Source organism: Protomyctophum parallelum, assembly GCF_964188405.1.
Source record: "Protomyctophum parallelum genome assembly, chromosome: 1".
Taxonomy (NCBI): Eukaryota; Metazoa; Chordata; class Actinopteri; order Myctophiformes; family Myctophidae; genus Protomyctophum; species Protomyctophum parallelum.
The window spans coordinates 30,935,726-30,952,519 of NC_139697.1; the positions used below are offsets into that span (position 1 = coordinate 30,935,726).

Sequence of the window (16,794 nt, forward strand, 5' to 3'; positions counted from 1 at the left end):
TCAATGGGCGGTGCATGGAGGTGATAACCCTGTGGCACTGTTGAGGTGTTATGGAAGCCCAGATTTAGTTTGATACTGTAGCTTTAAACTAATTTGTATTGTTGAATAGTGTTTCACACCTTGACAATACAACCTAGAATATCTGTGGGGTTCAGGTCAGGCCAGTTGGCTGGTCATTTAAGCACACCAATTAGTATGTAAACCTTTATGTAAAATATCCTAATACGGTAGAATGGGTAGATGGCTGTGTTGACTCTGGAATTGATAAAACTGATTATTTTGGGGCCATGTTATCTGCATGGTGTTGATCCACTGACAGTGAAAACTTCACACTGGAGTCAACACAGCCATCTGCCAGGATATTTTAGAGCACTTTGTGCTTCTGTATGTTGACAGGCTTTATGGAGATGCTGATTTTCCTTCCCAGCTCGATTTGGCACCTGCCCACAATAACAAAACTACTAGTAATTGGTAATTGGTGTACTGACCATGGTATTACTGTGCTTAACTGACAAGCCAACTGGCCTGAATCCCACAGAGAATCTAGGTTCTATTGCCAAGAGGAAGGCAATACAAATGAGCTAGCTTAAAGCTGCTATCAAAGTACATTTGGGCTTCCAGGACCACAGGCTTATCACCTCCATGCCACGCCCATTGATTAAATAATTTGTTTAAAAGTAGCCCAGACCACGTATTGAGTGCATAATGTAACATACCTTTCAGATGGATGACATTTCTGTAGTATAAATCTTTTTTAGTGGTCTCATAAAAGCACCTGTAGTTTTGGCATGTTGTTTGATAGTGGAAAATAATGCTGAGTGACTTGAATGAATAAAGGAACGACAAACCTTTATGTAATTCTATGCTTTTATTGCTTTCTGTCATCCATTACAAAAAATAGCTTTCATCCTTTCTCAGGAGTTCAACAGCAGGAGGATCGATGTTCTGTGCGTTACTCATGTCAGGTGTGTGAAACATCACAATGTAAATGTCCATTGACAATATTTGTCATTTTAAGGACCACAGGTTTATATGCATTAGGCAATGGACCCTCATTTGATACAATATTTATCTCTGACTCAAATCTGCACTGTATAATTAACCTCATGCACATGTCCATTTGGTTCCTAACTGTCAATCATTTAACAGGGGACCTCCTGTGGGTCCCTGGACCCCACATTCAGAACCAGTGATGTAAGCAACATGTCAATGGCATGTAGGTTATTAGGGATGTATTTGTAAACACATCATCAGACAGTGAAACAGAATTCACCCACCGTTTTTAAACTGATAGACATCTATAAATTCATAGTAAACATTACAGTCAATAGCATTAGACTGACAGGAGATACACAAAAATAGTATTTAAGAAAATAAACAAATTAATACTATTCTGAAAAATAGAATTGCTTTTCTTTTGTTGTCGATAGTGTTGGCTTTTTTTTTCGAAGGATCACCCGATAGATAAATACATCACTCTGTCTCTTTAATCTAGTACTACGTCACTGGTCTCTGTGCAGATGATAAATACAGATGACATTATGCACAATGAAAGTGAAAATGACCACTGGAATAACGCATAATATTGTCAGCTATTATGCCATCTGAAAATGCTTTTATGAAAAATGCTTTCGTAATAAATGATTGTTTCAGAGCGGAACTTTCTATTGATATCGGTGGTATAAGATCATTTTGATTCACACTACTAAACATTTAAAAAATGAGAACCTCAATATGGATTACAGAGTTTTCCAATAGTGTACAAATGCTACAGCAAAAACATATTTATACAGTATATTCTATAAACAGGGGGAACCAAACTTGGACATGCATCATTTCACGTTAGAGCAACATACTGTATGATTTAAGTATGGAAGTCCATCTGCCACTGGATAAAATGGATTGTGATGAAAACTGTGCTTTGTCTTGGAATTGTTACTTAAATGCTTTAATTTCCTTGCAATTGCCTAGTATTTGTATTAAAAATAATCACTGTTTTCAACAGACAGTATAAAGTCAAAACGTTAAAACAAGCAGTTGTGGGGGTGGGGGAACATATTTTTTAGATAGAAGTGTGTGTGTGTGTGTGTGTGTGTGTGGGGGGGGGGGGGGGGGGGGGAATTAAATTCAAATTAGGATTGTATTCAGTGGTGTAAATGGGTTTCCATATTTAAAACTCTCATAGGGTGGCAGTCTGTTTTTGGCTTTTAAGTGTGCCACATGTGGATCTGCACATCTTTAGATACAATAAGTATGACCACATTAACAATACAAGACTCACACACAAGGAGCTTTTACAAGGCACATAAGCTATTGTCTGTATAGTTAATTAGTTAGCTACTGTACACACCAATACACCCATTGAAGCAGACACACAGACAGACAGACATCTCCCTCGGATGATCGTTACCTACATTTGCCAATCCATACATTGCATGGTACTTCATTTATTGCTAAGACGGGACCGCACTTACATGAGCCAAACCAATAGAATACATCTACATATTTTACAAGAACAGTAGAAATAGTTTGCATAAAATGGCATCTGTAATACTGAAACTTTCCACATGAATCTTTACACCATATACAGTATTACAGACAAAGATACAGACAGTATAAAAACAGGTGCAGCGGACTGAGTGTAAGAACCGTTTTTTTAGTTTTTTTTGCACCCTATCATTTAAGTTTATCATAATTTATTTTGTGACGCCAGCAATGACACAAAACCGTTTAACACTGCCACCTTGTGACAAAGACAACCACAGTCAGAATGAATATAAAGTGCTTACTGTACAGTACAACAACGTCATATGGCCTCTGAAAGGGGTTTCCTGATAAACATTTTTTAAGGATTAACTATTTCTACCATATAACAGCACATTTGAATAGCCAGCCCAATCCAAAATCCTAAAATCTGTTTCCAATCCTGTTTCATGTTCATTATTTGTTGTGGCTACTGATGTGGTTACCGGTATGCTGCTGTCATGATTGGGTCTTTAACCTAGAAATAATCTGACCACCCTGTGAGCACCAATATTACCCACATCTGTAGTGCCAGTGATACTATGGAGTAATAGTCGAGTAGTGCTATCTGCATTAACACTTACATTTTACAGTGGAATTATTGTAGTGAATTATTTTCTATGAATCTATGGAAAATACAAAGTACACTGTAATACTGTATTAGTACTATTACAGTAGTTACCAAGCCATTAATACAACTTTTACAGAATCAGTATTTCATTATATCACATTTAATAAATTATGTACATGTGTTACCAGCCTTTTTTCCGACACCCAAATAGCCGGCGGGGCAATGGTCCGACACTGACCATTGTCCGGCGACCCGGATTTCTTTTTTTTTGCGACTTTTCGCGATCGCAGCAGGGTCTCTCCCCCCCTCTCTCTCGCTCCCTCCCCCCCTCTCTCTCTCTTCCTCCCCCCCTCTCACCTTCCCTCCCCCCCTCTCACACCGCGTGCCCACGCACGCACACTCACTTGCGTTGCCGCCGCACCCACACACGCACACTCACTTGCGTTGCCGTTGCGCGTCTAAACTACGGTTTTCGGACTATTGCGGGAACTTCTGTCTGTCTAATGTCATGTCGAACTGTTGGAGTAAAAAGACGGTATTTGTATGTCGGAAAAAAGACCATGTACTGTAATTCAGTAAACCTGCCATCTACAGGTTAATACACTGCATAAGGCCACTGTAATGGAAAAAACAAGGAAAATAAAAGCAAGTAGAAAACAACAAAGTTCTACCTTTTACTTACATTCTTCTTTGTTGTTTCTGTTTTTAAAGTTCTGTGAGTTGTACATTACTAATTAAGTAAATCAGTTGGCAGACGGATCACAAAACAACCTGAATGGCTGAAGTGTAAAGTGTGTGAAGCTGGTGTAGTTTAGTTGATGGTATATTGTGCACTAGTACAGTGGCTCTCAAACATTGTAATGTCAAGGACCCCCAACCTGATATGTATTTGGCCGTGGACACGCCCACGTTGCCCATCTGAAAGGATTTTGTGCCGGGAGTCGTGAGAAAAGATTTATGTTGTTAAAAATGTTCCAGATTATTCCAAATCTTCCAACATTTTTTAAGATGATCAAAAATAGCTGATCTAGAAGCTCACAACGCTTCACAATGTGAAACGTTGTGAACTTTTAGAGCAGATATTCGAGAATAGCTGCTCTAAAAGTTCACAACGTTTCACATATATATCTCGAATATCTGAAGTATAAAATACGGTTAAAGTAGTTTAAAACGGATTTCGATGGCATATTAACCAATTTTGCTGGAGACTCAAGGACCCTTGGCCCCACTGTGAGAAGCATTGCACTAGAAGTGAAAGAAAGCTCACAGAATCTGAGCATAACATAAAAACAACAAGCTAAAACCAAGATGTACAGTACTAGGAATCAGCTAAAAACCATAACAGAAATACAACAGAAGTGAAAACCTACAGTAACCCTGGTTTGGAAATTAAAACTCAGCTCAAGCATACAAGCAACAGCATGGCAGAGATCAGAGCTCTGTGCCTGTAAGCCCCCCCCCCTTCCTTTGGCATCTGTGGATGTGTTGAGATTGTGAGAACTCACTACATAAGGTCTTCTTTCTGCGCCAGAGGGCAGCATCCATTCACCCATTCGCCCTCCACTCCTGCGTGACGTGCCGTGCAGTCATACCGGAGTGTACCGGAGACAAACGGCTTGCGTTCCAGGGGTGAATAAAAAAAAACTCATCCGTTGGCCTCTAGAAAGAACTAGTCCAGGCAGGCTGCGCTGCCTCAACAACATGCCCCTCCATCCCCACTGCCAGGACAGCCCCTCTCATTGGGAGGGCTCTATCAGTGTATGGTGGAACATTGTTTCAGAAACGAAGGCCACCTCCTCTTCCTCATCACAAGAATGTCTCGGCAGTGGAGCTCTCCCCGGTGGACTCTGGGTTGACGTTGACTCTAACACAGGCCACCTTCTCCTGGCTGTTGCAGATGAGAGAGGGCAGAGAGACACAGAGAGAGAGGGGGGGGGGGGGGCAGAGAAGAAAAATAAAATAAAGATGGTGTTTGGATTACTGATTACTGGATGGCACTTACAGATGTGAAATTCTGTTAGTTGTGCACCTTTACAAAAATATGAAGAACAATTAAGTACCACTGAACGACACACACACAGTTCACTGTAAAATGCACACTGTACGAGTACGTCTGATGCAGTATACATACGAGTCTAATGTATGTTGCCTAATAGTCCACTGTATCATGCATACAGTAGTCACAATGCAAACAGTGACTGTATTCACTCATTCACTGTGAATTAATCAATCAATCAAGACTGGCAAGCATGAGCACACTGTAGCTACGCTACATGAGCCAACAGCCAAAGGACCCGAGTGCACGGCTTTCCATGCACACACGCACACACACAGTCACACACTGAGGATCAGTTCAGAACACTGGCATGCACAGACATGCTTACAGTTAAGGAAAAATTGTTTATTTACATAAAAATATATAATACAACAGATTTATCGCTCATGAGGCACTGATTTTCATCATTTAATTCTGAACCAAGAACATAGTGCTAGTGTAACTTCTCAAGCGAAGTAGGGTTTCACATTGGCCATTTCTGTCTGCAGTAAGTATATTTGTTCCACAGTTAGTTACTGTACGATTACTGTACCGGTAGTTTGATTTGAAGACGGTTGTTAAGAAGAAAAATAAATTAAATTGCTTTCACACTTTGCACTGACCATTATGGAAATACTTTACAATAGACATATTCCAGTTCAACATTCTCTCTGTGTATTTCTAAGTATGCAAGGGATTACTGCTTCCACAGCATTATTGTGTACACATACACACCACACGTCAATAAACAGGCTCAGACATTATAATGAGCGTTGCCACCATTATACCACAATAATTAGCACCAAACACAACACACAGAGCGCTTGTGGTTCTTTGAGCCAAACGGTCCGTTCTTAATAAGGCGAGAGGTGAGGGTTTGGGCCATGCGTTCACCGCTACCTCAGTTCAATGTCACTAATTGGGGGTTAAAGTTCAAACGCGTGGGACACACCCACCCCTACCGCCTCCTCTTCCATGGGCCCGTTGTGAGTCACTAGTCCTATTCTGTATGATCTGTTCAGGATAAACATAATGACACACAGCTGATGAATTGAAAATGGAGGACCCCAATGTACACAACTCTCCGTGCTTTTCTGGGTATATCAATCCTCTTAGCAGACCTTGTATCGAAGTGTGCTTTCCTTGAACTGTGGAATTTTCAATCAATCAGCTGTCCACTGATGTAATGCTAACATATAGCTATTAAAGTATGATGTGTACGCATGTTGTGTTTTAATTTCAAACGGTACGGCAAGAGTCTCAAATATGTACCGTATTTGTTTCTTTTAAGAAAGAAAAGAAAAAGGCCGTTAATGCATCAAGAGTAATCTATACAATAAAAGTAAACTATACAATAAAAACTGGTCAAATATTGTCCAAATTGTCAAATAATAATAAGAAAGAGCCAAACATTGTGAGCTTGTAGAGTACAACACTAAAACGTTCTGTGACAACTGCAGAGCTAATCATATAAGATTCATATGTGTATTATATTGTGATAAGAACAATGACGCAGTATAAACGGTGCATTAGGGTATATATCCCTTACACATATGTAGCCTAATGATTAGGCTACATATCTGTAAGGGATATAATACAGTCAGGCATCCTGTCTCACTGTAAGGATTTATTTTCCAATAATGAGATTCATATGTGTATATTACTGCATATTATCCCACTTATTACACAGCTTCTTAGACGCTAAATGGATTTTACACTAAATATGGATTACACAACAGTACTTTATGCTTCCAACAACATAAACAGAGCAGGGCAACAGGTTACATGCTATCCTAGCCCGGTGACGCAAGGTTACCGTTACCCAGAAACAGCAGAATGCTGTGATTGACCAACCCAGAATACAGTGTTATTCAATAATAATGTGTAATAAATCACTGGTAATTGTCAATGCACTTCAGGTGGAAGTGTTACCATGTGTCAATGCACTTCGGGTGGAAGTGTTACCATGGGAGTTTGTGTGTACACCAGTGAGGACAAGCGCTCACCTTCCCGACAGTGATTTAACTGGGATGGTGAGTCTGTTTGTGTCAGCGTAGCAAACGTTCACCACAGCAGTATGGTCCTCCTCCAGCAGTCTGCAGTCTGCCTCCTGGGACAGCAGGGATAGTAACACAATGAGCTCAGTTGGTAAAGAAACTAAAACCGGCCTATTTACTTGAGGTAAACAATGAAGCAAACGTTATGACAGGGCCTGAGTTTGTCACATGAAACCCCCATCCATTCAATTTAGTCTCAGAGACATAAGTTGAAAACATGAAGTTAATTCCAGAAAGGAGGTTGCCATTTCTCTACGAATTGAATACAAAGGACCCACAATGGAAACAAAGCCTTCAGGGCTTATTGTGTTATCCTTTTAGCACCACTGTATAATCATACCACTGTACCTTTTGCTAACTGTTAATTAAGCAATATTACATGAGAGGGTATGCTTTACGGCAGCGCAGAAGTGCATTAATGACGTAAAGCACGACCCTCGAGTGTAATATTGCGATTATACAACAGTTACCCTTAAAAATAAAACATGTTCACTGAATTTCATTAAAAGATATTCGCTAAAAATGTCCCAAGAAAGTCGCTAGCCTAGCAACCCAGTCGGCTGCACTCTGGAAGAACAGAGCAGCTGATCGTTATGTTTTGATTAGGCATTCCGTCATTCACGTTTGAAGCACGGCTAGAAGGCTGTTTCAACCAATCAGATTGCTTCCTCGAAACGACCTGTTGTATAATAAAGTATTCGATCAATCAATCAATGTTTGTCTTTCACCGTTACCAGCTTCTCCCGCTCCTTCTTTTTCTTGTCCTCCAGCTTCTTCTTCTTGCTCTCAGGCATCGGGTCGTCCAGCCAGCTCAGCTCTCTCTTGGTGAAGAAGAAGTCCAGAAATTTCCGTATGAACACCAACGCTAGAACCTACAGTAAACGAGACTGCTGTTAACAAGATTCCAGATATAGTGGAGTATCAATCGACTTTATTTGTTCAGGGTCCAATTAAAAACAGATAACATAAAATACTACATACAAACACCCCTATCCCAAACAAACATCAGTTTTACAATACACAGTGCTTCCAAAAAGCAGAGCGATACCCAGTGGTGCCCTTACATAGGTTTAAATCGTTTCAATTGAAACAGGCCTTGAGCTTCCAGGGGCCTCCCAAAAAAAAAGTATTTTTTTGTAATTATTATTATTATTATTATTTAGTAGCCTTCCAATCAGCCTTGTCAATTATTCAGCCTCATCCTGTACGTCCACTTACCACTAGTTGGCAGCAGCTATTAATCACTGCAGGTACTTGACACGTTTCACGTTGACCTGTGTTTGTAACTTGTAATTGTTACCACTTCCTGGTGTGTGCAGTGTGTGCACTAGCAGCACTGAGAGTTATGATTGCATAATTTTATAGCCTATGCTTGACAAACTGACATGTTGAGCCATGCAACACAGTATGGCATCCCCCTATAGTACCCCCTTCACATTCAGTAGATCCTGTGATCTTTTGTGGCTAGATGTAATTTCCTGGGGTCTAGTAGGACTATAGTAAATAATAAAATAATAAATCGCTATAAAATTGTAAACAAATAAATAAATACAGATTATCAGTCTGTTGGTCAATTATCACATGTCCCAGATACTTGGCTTTACTGCAAATAGATAACACTTGATCTGACAAGTAAAAAGAAGGAAAGGAGAGGTCTTTATCCCCTCTCGTCCTGAAGATCATAACTACACTCTTGTTTACATTATATTTGATGTAAAATGCTACACCATATTCAGGTAACAGCTGTTGAAAGCCAGCACTACTGGGAGAAAGTATTGCCAAATCGTCCGCATAGAAGTAAAAGTACTGGAAATTGCAAATACTCAAGTAAAGTACAAAAACCTCAAAACCTTGTACGTAAGTACAGTACTTAAGTAAATGTACTTAAGTTACTTTACACCACTGCATTTATTCTGTGTGTTCACTTACCATCATAGGGAACACCACGGCTGCGCTGGAGGCCTTGATGACCCACAGCAGAATCAGACAGGTCAGCTGGACCAACGTGAAGACGTGGACCTTCCACAGAGGAACGTAGCGCAGGTAGATCAGATCGGACTGGTGCTTCGCAGGCATTCCGAACAGCTTGATACGGTCAAAGAACTGTCAAAAAACAGAGGTGGATTTAGTCTTTTTTGTCATCAAAGTTTTTTAATGATTTTACAATAAAGCATACAAAATTCACATGACTTACAATAAATATTATCTTTAGTAATTCCGAATTATAGGATGACTGACTGACTGCCCACAGTGTTATGTGCAAGTGATCAGATTGGATTAGTTTATTCAGACCAGTACGAGTCAGACTTGAGTGTCCGGACTGAGACAAATCTGAATGAATTGCAATTCAAGCCACCTAGGAATGCGCTTCAAATCTAACTTGCAAAGATATTTTTAAACGTGTTTTCTAACTTTTCTTGCTAATCAGAAATCTGATGCCAATTTCAGTTAGTATGCAGCATACTCCAAGTGAAGTTGAATTTTGTTTGGCTTTAGCAGGTCCATAATACAATTACGGTGAAACTAAACTAAACTAAATTTTGGCAGTTCTTGCACCTCCAAAATCTTCCAACTAGCTGAATATCACTACTGAGAAAGAAGAAATGTCTGAGGTGTTACACAACCTGATGGCAGTAAATTAACGGAGAGAGATGGCACACATTTTGTGTTGTTGCCAGAAATGGCTAAATCCTGTACAATAATTATGTCAAAGCATGTCGGTTGATGTTAAAGGACAACTTTAGTTTTTTTCAACCAAGATTCATGTTTTAGGTTGTCATTAGAGAAAGTAAAAGGTGAGTGTAATTTTTTTTTCATTTGCTGCTTTCTTTCGTTTTAGGGATTTTAGCTGTTTTTGACAGGGGGGCGGGGGCATTCGAGCATGGGGCTAAATATGTATTTCTTTACAAAATGTCATAGCGATTTCTTTTTTTATTATTTACTATAGTCTACTAGACCCCAATAAATTACATCTGGCCACAAAAGATCACAGGATCTACTGAATGTGTCAAACTGACATATTGAGACTATGACACACAGTGTGGCTTCCCCCCAGTAGGCTACCTTCACATTCAGTAGATCCTGTGATCTTTTGTGGCCAGATGTAATTTCTTGCGGTCTAGTAGGACTATAGTAAATAATAAAAAAATAAATCGCTATAAAGTTTTGTAAAATAATACATATTTAGCCCCATGCTCGAATGCCCCCGCCCCCCTGTCAAAAACGGCTAAAATCCCTAAAACTAAAGAAAGCAGCAAACGAAAATGTTTTAACACTCATCTTTTACTTTCTCTAATAACAACCTAAAACATGAACCTTGGTTGAAAAAAACTAAAGTTGTCCTTTAATAGCGGAGATACAGTACGTGTTAAAATCACCTTTCTAGAATTTGGCGGGGTCTAATGCTCAAACTCAGTTCAGTGAATATAAAATACAGCTTTGTCCTCAGAGCACCTTGTTCATTTCGGCAAGACCTGCCAAGAAAGGTTTGGCGTACGCAGCAGGGTGTTACCGTCTGAGACATGAAAGTAGTAAGGCTCAGAGCCTTATGATTTATTACTGGTGCAAAGCAATACTGCTAATAGCAGAAAGGACAAGCACATTTAGTAGTATGGTTTTAGGCTTCTTGACTACTGCTGGGCACTTATAATAATCATTAAAGAAGCTACAAGTCTGCACGAATCAGATTAGACTGCATGCATTTGGCATTCCAGTTTGTTCTATATTCAGCTTCAATTTCAGCCAAAAAAGAATATCAGAAAGATCAAACAAACTGCAAAAGTGCAGAGAAAATGAACGAGTTACTCAGTATAATTTGTAGTTGGCGGTCAAAGGGGCTGTATGTCAAGATGGTGTAAGGCAACAGGTGCATTGTGTGACCACTGAATAAACCCACTGCAACTCAAATCAAGAGAATCAATATTGAAAGGAAAGGAAAGGGTTACAGAATGGGAGGAAGAGGGACTTTAATGACACATTCAAGTCAGGAAACACTTTTAGGAAACGGTCCGAATAGTTCTTAGTTGGAAACCCTCAGGAGATTTTGAATTACGAGGGGAAAGCTTATCGTTACTACCAATACACAACCGTGCTTTCCTTTCAACCATAGACTCTTATCTCTTACCAAGTAAATGATGTTAGCTTCAAAAGGTCCACAGAATACAATCTTACTTGAATGCCTTTGAGTGATGAGACGCCCATGTAGAGAAACACTCCATACAAAACTGGCATAGGAATGAACTGGAGAGAAAAAAAGAGGAAAGAACCAATGACCACATTGTGTACTTTCTTCTCAAATTTTTTTCATGTCAAGGACCCCCAAATTGACACTTATTAGCCCTGCGGACCCCCATTTGAAAAGATATAAATATTTTCCGGGCCTGTCGTCATCACGGGGACTGCGACGCTCTATAATACAACACAAGGTTGCACTGGGTAACTTGCAAGGTTGCTAACATTTTTTACCCTGAGGTACTACTGCACTTCAACGGCAGAATAAATAATCTCATCTCTCATCTCATCCTTTTTCACATGTCTCACCTTGAGCGCTGAGGTCATGAAAACAGAGCAGCCCATGAGGACAAAGATCATGAAGCCGGTCACCCTCTGCTCCCGGATTCCCAGGAACTTGGGCTGCTCTCCGGGGGCTGCACAGTCCGACTCCACCTTCAGGCTGTTGACGTGGGAGATGGAGAGGACTGTGGCGGCCACGAACCAGGGCAGGCCCATGATGGAGCACACGCCCAACATGACAGCCACTATGAGCAGGTCCAGGTGGTAACCGCAGCCTTTCTGTGACATTAAGGGACAACAGACACAATGGAAGAAGTGAATTCAGAGTGTGTGTGTGTGTGGTACGTACGTGCTGCTAGCTGACCAGATAATTGACGTCCTCCCCAGTTTGATTCTGTCTGGGGCCTGTTCCCTCTCTTTGCTCTCGTTTTCCTGTTTCTCTACTATCTAAACATCAGTTTCATCCTTCTTTTTGTTTTGTTTTTAGATTTGTTTTGGGCTTTTCTGCCTTTATTGATAGTATCAAGTGAAGACTGACAGCAAAGAGGGATGCAGCAAAGGTTGTCATGAACGGGACTCGAACACGCAGCGTGCCGTCAGGCCAAAGCCTATGTGTGTCATGTGCCTGGACCACTTGGCCAGCGGGCGCCCCCCTTCTAATCTTTCTCAACTTGTTTATTTCATTAGTATATATTTTTTGCATTTGCTTTACTATGCTCTAGTGAAAGTGTATCTCCAGCCAGAGTGTGTCCTTTATTCTTTATTATTATTATTTTTCCTACATTTTTATCCCACGATTTTTGTAACCCATTGTTTTCACTCAGTGTCAATTGCTTAATCTAATTCTGGGTCCCTCTGACAATCTTGGGAGAGCAATGGACTGACCTCAGGCTTCCTTCAATGCATGAGGACGACTTTTCACCTGACAGGGGGGAGTTTCCCCGGCGGTTGGACACGTTATTCCAATCAGTTCCTTTCCCCTCCATCTGGCCACAGGGAGGCAGTTTAGAGACCAGGATTACTGCACGTTTTCTGTGAGGGCAGCCAGGCAGAGTATGTCCTGACCTTGAGTTTGTGCTCCTTTCGGTTGATGATGACAGCAGTGATCTGTTGGTCCATGAAGATGAGGATAGTGCAGAGCAGAGCAGGAAGCGCCGCCACCAGCAGAGTCCACCAGGGGTTTCCTCCTAGTGGGTCCATCAACCAACCTCGGTTCTTAGAAGTAGGCTGGAAGGAAAGATATAAACATTATAAACATTATACGGCATTTTGACGCCTCTGTGTCATTTTAGTTGTTATATGGTATATACTGTATACAGAGACAGACGTATATTCTTTAATGCATGACATATGGCAAAGCGGTCCTCGTACCTCAAAACGGTCTGGGACGTTGAGTTTTGGACTAGGTATTCCCATCAGGTAGTCGATCAGCACCATGACCATTATGGTGATGAACACAGCAAAGTCACTGATGGTAGATCGCACCTACACAAAACAGCAAAAGAAAACATATTATTATTTGAATTATTTTGCAGTTAGGGACCAGGGACCTTATAACCAACATAACAGTTATAAGGGAACATTGGGGGACTACGGATGGAAACTAGCATTCTTTCTAAATCCGGTGTACATGTATTACTATTTACACAGCATTGTATGTGTGCGTGTTGTTCATTAATATGCGCTGACCCTGACCCTCCCAAATAAACATATTAATACATTAAATGGGCCTTGAAGTTGATTCAGATTCTTTGTGCGCACATACAACTTTACAATGGACTCAACAAACACAGTTTTATAAATGAGAACGCTGGTGTTGGCCTCCCAGCCAGGGACGGATTCACCACTGGGCTAGGGGTGGGCTTTTTTTGGTAAAGTATTGCAATCCAATTCAAGTGAGATTTGTTTTTAGTTATTGTATATTCATGGTTCAAGGTTCAAGGTTCTTTATTATTTGTCTCCCGAGGAAGAAATTTGTCTTAGACAAAGGGCCCGCATGCAAGCGTATTATGTCCATGTCGCCGCAGTGCAGCGCCAAATGCGACCGCCCTATTATTCCATTTTATTAGGGTGATTTTGACGCTCCCCCCAAAACAATTCGGCAAAAACGAACGCCCGTGTGGCAAAGGGATGAAAGGGCCTCTAAAAGTACTCTATCCCAGGGGCATCGACTATAAATCTATAAAGCGCTCAGCAGATTCAGACAGTAATTGCAGTGCATTTTTTCCAACAGTGCTCACATTATATGAGACAACACCTGCAGGCAGACTGACACAGGAAGACTGAAATTGTGTGGAATTACGTGTGAAGAACATTTATTTACAGCCGATTGCTCATGCATACTAATGATGGATGCATTTATATGACAAGGAGGAGAGTGAGATATAATATTATGTTTTGTTAGCTTGTGGATCTGCTAGTTTTGACGAAGTTTGCAAGTTGATTGATTGATTGAACACTTTAAACAGTTTGCAAAAAAGAGGGAAGGTAGTACAAATTTGGAGTAATAAAATAAGACAGAACATCCAGTCATTTCCCAACTTTTATTTTGTCTGCGCAGTCACGTAAATAACTCTTCTGAAGTCTGCAAATTACAGAAAGAAAGCTGTCATCTTCCACCAAAATATGAAATATTGCTTGACCTGACGAAGATGTAACTTAGACATCGAAACGTTGTCACTTTTTATTTGCACCCTGTTATATTAAACCAAGGGCCTAAATCGTCTGAGCTGCTCCAGTGCCTTCTTTTTCGCATGAAATATTGCTCTTCTAAATGTATGCTGTGTGGAATTACAGACCATCTGGAGCAGTGGTTCTTAAACCCCAGGGGGGTCCAGGAGGGAAAATCTAAAATATCGGAGTTGGAACCTGAGACCTTGACCAGCCCCATTTACCCGCTGAGAGCTGTTCATGATGTGGACAGCCGCTGCTCCCGCCGGCAGGGGATTGGGGCTTAAGCAAGACTCTGAACCCCTAATTGCTCCCGATGTGCAGGTTGGTGCCATGCATGGTTTCACACACACACACACACACACACACACACACACACACACACACACACACACACACACACACACACACACACACACACACACACACACACACACACACACTTCTCACCTTGGTGGGGAAGTACCTATCTGTCTTGAACTGCTTGAGGAAGGAGGACAAGAAGAAGGTGGTGAAGAAGAGGATGATGGACCAGAAGAGAACATCGGGGATGTAAGGGCCGTGGTCACCACAAGCCGAACCCACAAACTCCCCGTGGAGATCCGTACACGCCTGCCAACGATAAGGGAACACCACAGAACAGTCACTGAACGGCCAGTAGGAGGTGCTGTGAGGTGATGGAAGTGACATCAGTTAGTTGGTAGGAAATGCCTTCCCTTGAGATAGAGACGCCTCAGAGACCTTTATATGTCTGTGGTTACCATAGGCGGGATCGTGAGGCTAGTGCCAGTGAAATGCACGACATAAGCAAAGAAGAAGCGCCACATCCGCCAGACCCGTAAGTGATAGCTTCCATATCTGTAGTCTAGCCTCACTCTAGTCTGTGTACCAACTCGCGGTGGATTAATTTTCTCAGCACGAGCACCGATTCATATTTTATAATGTCCCAAACATGGTACTTTGTCCCAATTTGAGCAGAAAAAACACTAATAAGGCCATCTTTTTTTTTTTTTTTGTATTGTCTTGGTGTTATGTGCTCTGTGTTGTTTTTGTTGTGGGTGTTGAACAGATTGTGAAGACAAATATCCTTCGGACAATAAAGATTATTATTATTATTAATAACCCCGTGCACGTGCACCGCGGATTAAATACAATATGACAGAACATGTTTGTGATTCCCGTCGTACAGGAAATTGGTTGCACGCTGGCAAGTCTCTCGAGCCAGACTGTTGGTTCACAAAAAATTCAAATGCTTCCACCAAAATGCGAAGAGTAAAGTGCATATCCTTTCTCCCACAACCTCTGCTAGAAATGAAAATAAATTATACATAGTTATATACTTTAAAGATATATTTTGAAATACATAATCGTGAACAAAAAATGACAAACCGATGACAGCTTCAATTGGCAGCTTTCTATGTAGCATTCAGAGATTGTTGGAATGAAAGACTACTCACCGACACACCGAGGCTGTCCCAGGGTATGGAGTCTGGCGTGTAACCCGAATTGTTCCAGGTCTGGATTAACTTGTCTGAGATGTTGGCTGGCGGCGAACACTGACACCTGAGGTTCACAGGTCACAGAAAGAACATTAGTATACAACACTAACTGAACACTGACACCTGAGGTTCACAGGTCACAGAAAGAACATTAGTATACAACACTAACTGAACACTGACACCTGAGGTTCACAGGTCACAGAAAGAACATTAGTATACAACACCATGACCTGACCGGGTCATACCCGACCTCCCAGTCCCAGGGCGGACACTCTAACCACAAGGCCACTGAGATGGTGAAAATGTTTTACGGACGTACGAGTAGAAGGTGAGGTTCTCCAGACTGTTGTGCGTGTTGACGGGGTAGTGTTCGCCCAGGTGGAACAGCTTCTCCAGGGCCTCGTAGATGAATATGATGCAGATGAGGGCGGCGAAGGCCTCCTCTGTGAAGCGCGTGATGTAGCACACCAGAGAGCTGGCGTCCGTGGCCACCAGGACCAGACACATGAAGGCCGTCCACAGTCCAATGCTGGTCCGCAGGGAAAGGTAGGACAGGTGGTAGTCACTGGAGGGGGAGGGGGGGATTGAGTCATTAAAATAATATTCAAAATCATGTCATTCATGTACTTCATCCGCATGATTACATGCGACGGCTAACGGACGCTCCACTACCAGGCCATGGACATAACCTATATTTAACCAGTAAAAACATTGAGACCCGACTGTCTTTTACAAGAAACTGACCAAGAGGCAGACAAGTTACATGATTAAGTGCACACACACACACGCACACACACGCACACACACACACACACACACACACACACACACACACACACACACACACACACACCTACTGATATTACTCACCAAATTTAAAATAATACAAAAAGACCTGCACTCAAGTCAAAATCAAAGCATAAAATA

General features: G+C 41.4%; 1 protein-coding gene across 4 annotated transcripts in view; it reads right to left on the reverse strand.

Moving 5' to 3' along the window:
• Nucleotides 1-3,494: 3,494 nt before the first annotated feature.
• LOC310865681 (sodium bicarbonate cotransporter 3-like) overlaps nt 3,495-16,794 on the reverse strand; it is a 74,523-nt gene continuing 61,223 nt past the window's right edge. For 3 of the 4 annotated variants that reach the window (XM_083774892.1, XM_083774893.1, XM_083774891.1), the window contains 12 exons: nt 16,187-16,432; nt 15,826-15,931; nt 14,819-14,980; nt 13,070-13,183; nt 12,764-12,925; nt 11,726-11,977; nt 11,357-11,425; nt 9,116-9,289; nt 7,915-8,058; nt 7,136-7,239; nt 6,086-6,143; nt 3,495-4,982 (listed from right to left, as the gene is read on the reverse strand). In XM_083774892.1, the coding sequence (XP_083631018.1) occupies nt 4,959-4,982; nt 6,086-6,143; nt 7,136-7,239; nt 7,915-8,058; nt 9,116-9,289; nt 11,357-11,425; nt 11,726-11,977; nt 12,764-12,925; nt 13,070-13,183; nt 14,819-14,980; nt 15,826-15,931; nt 16,187-16,432 (1,615 nt within the window). In that variant the 3' untranslated portion in view covers nt 3,495-4,958. The remainder of the gene's footprint in view (nt 4,983-6,085; nt 6,144-7,135; nt 7,240-7,914; nt 8,059-9,115; nt 9,290-11,356; nt 11,426-11,725; nt 11,978-12,763; nt 12,926-13,069; nt 13,184-14,818; nt 14,981-15,825; nt 15,932-16,186; nt 16,433-16,794) is intronic. The other variant, XM_083774890.1, reaches the window with a different exon arrangement.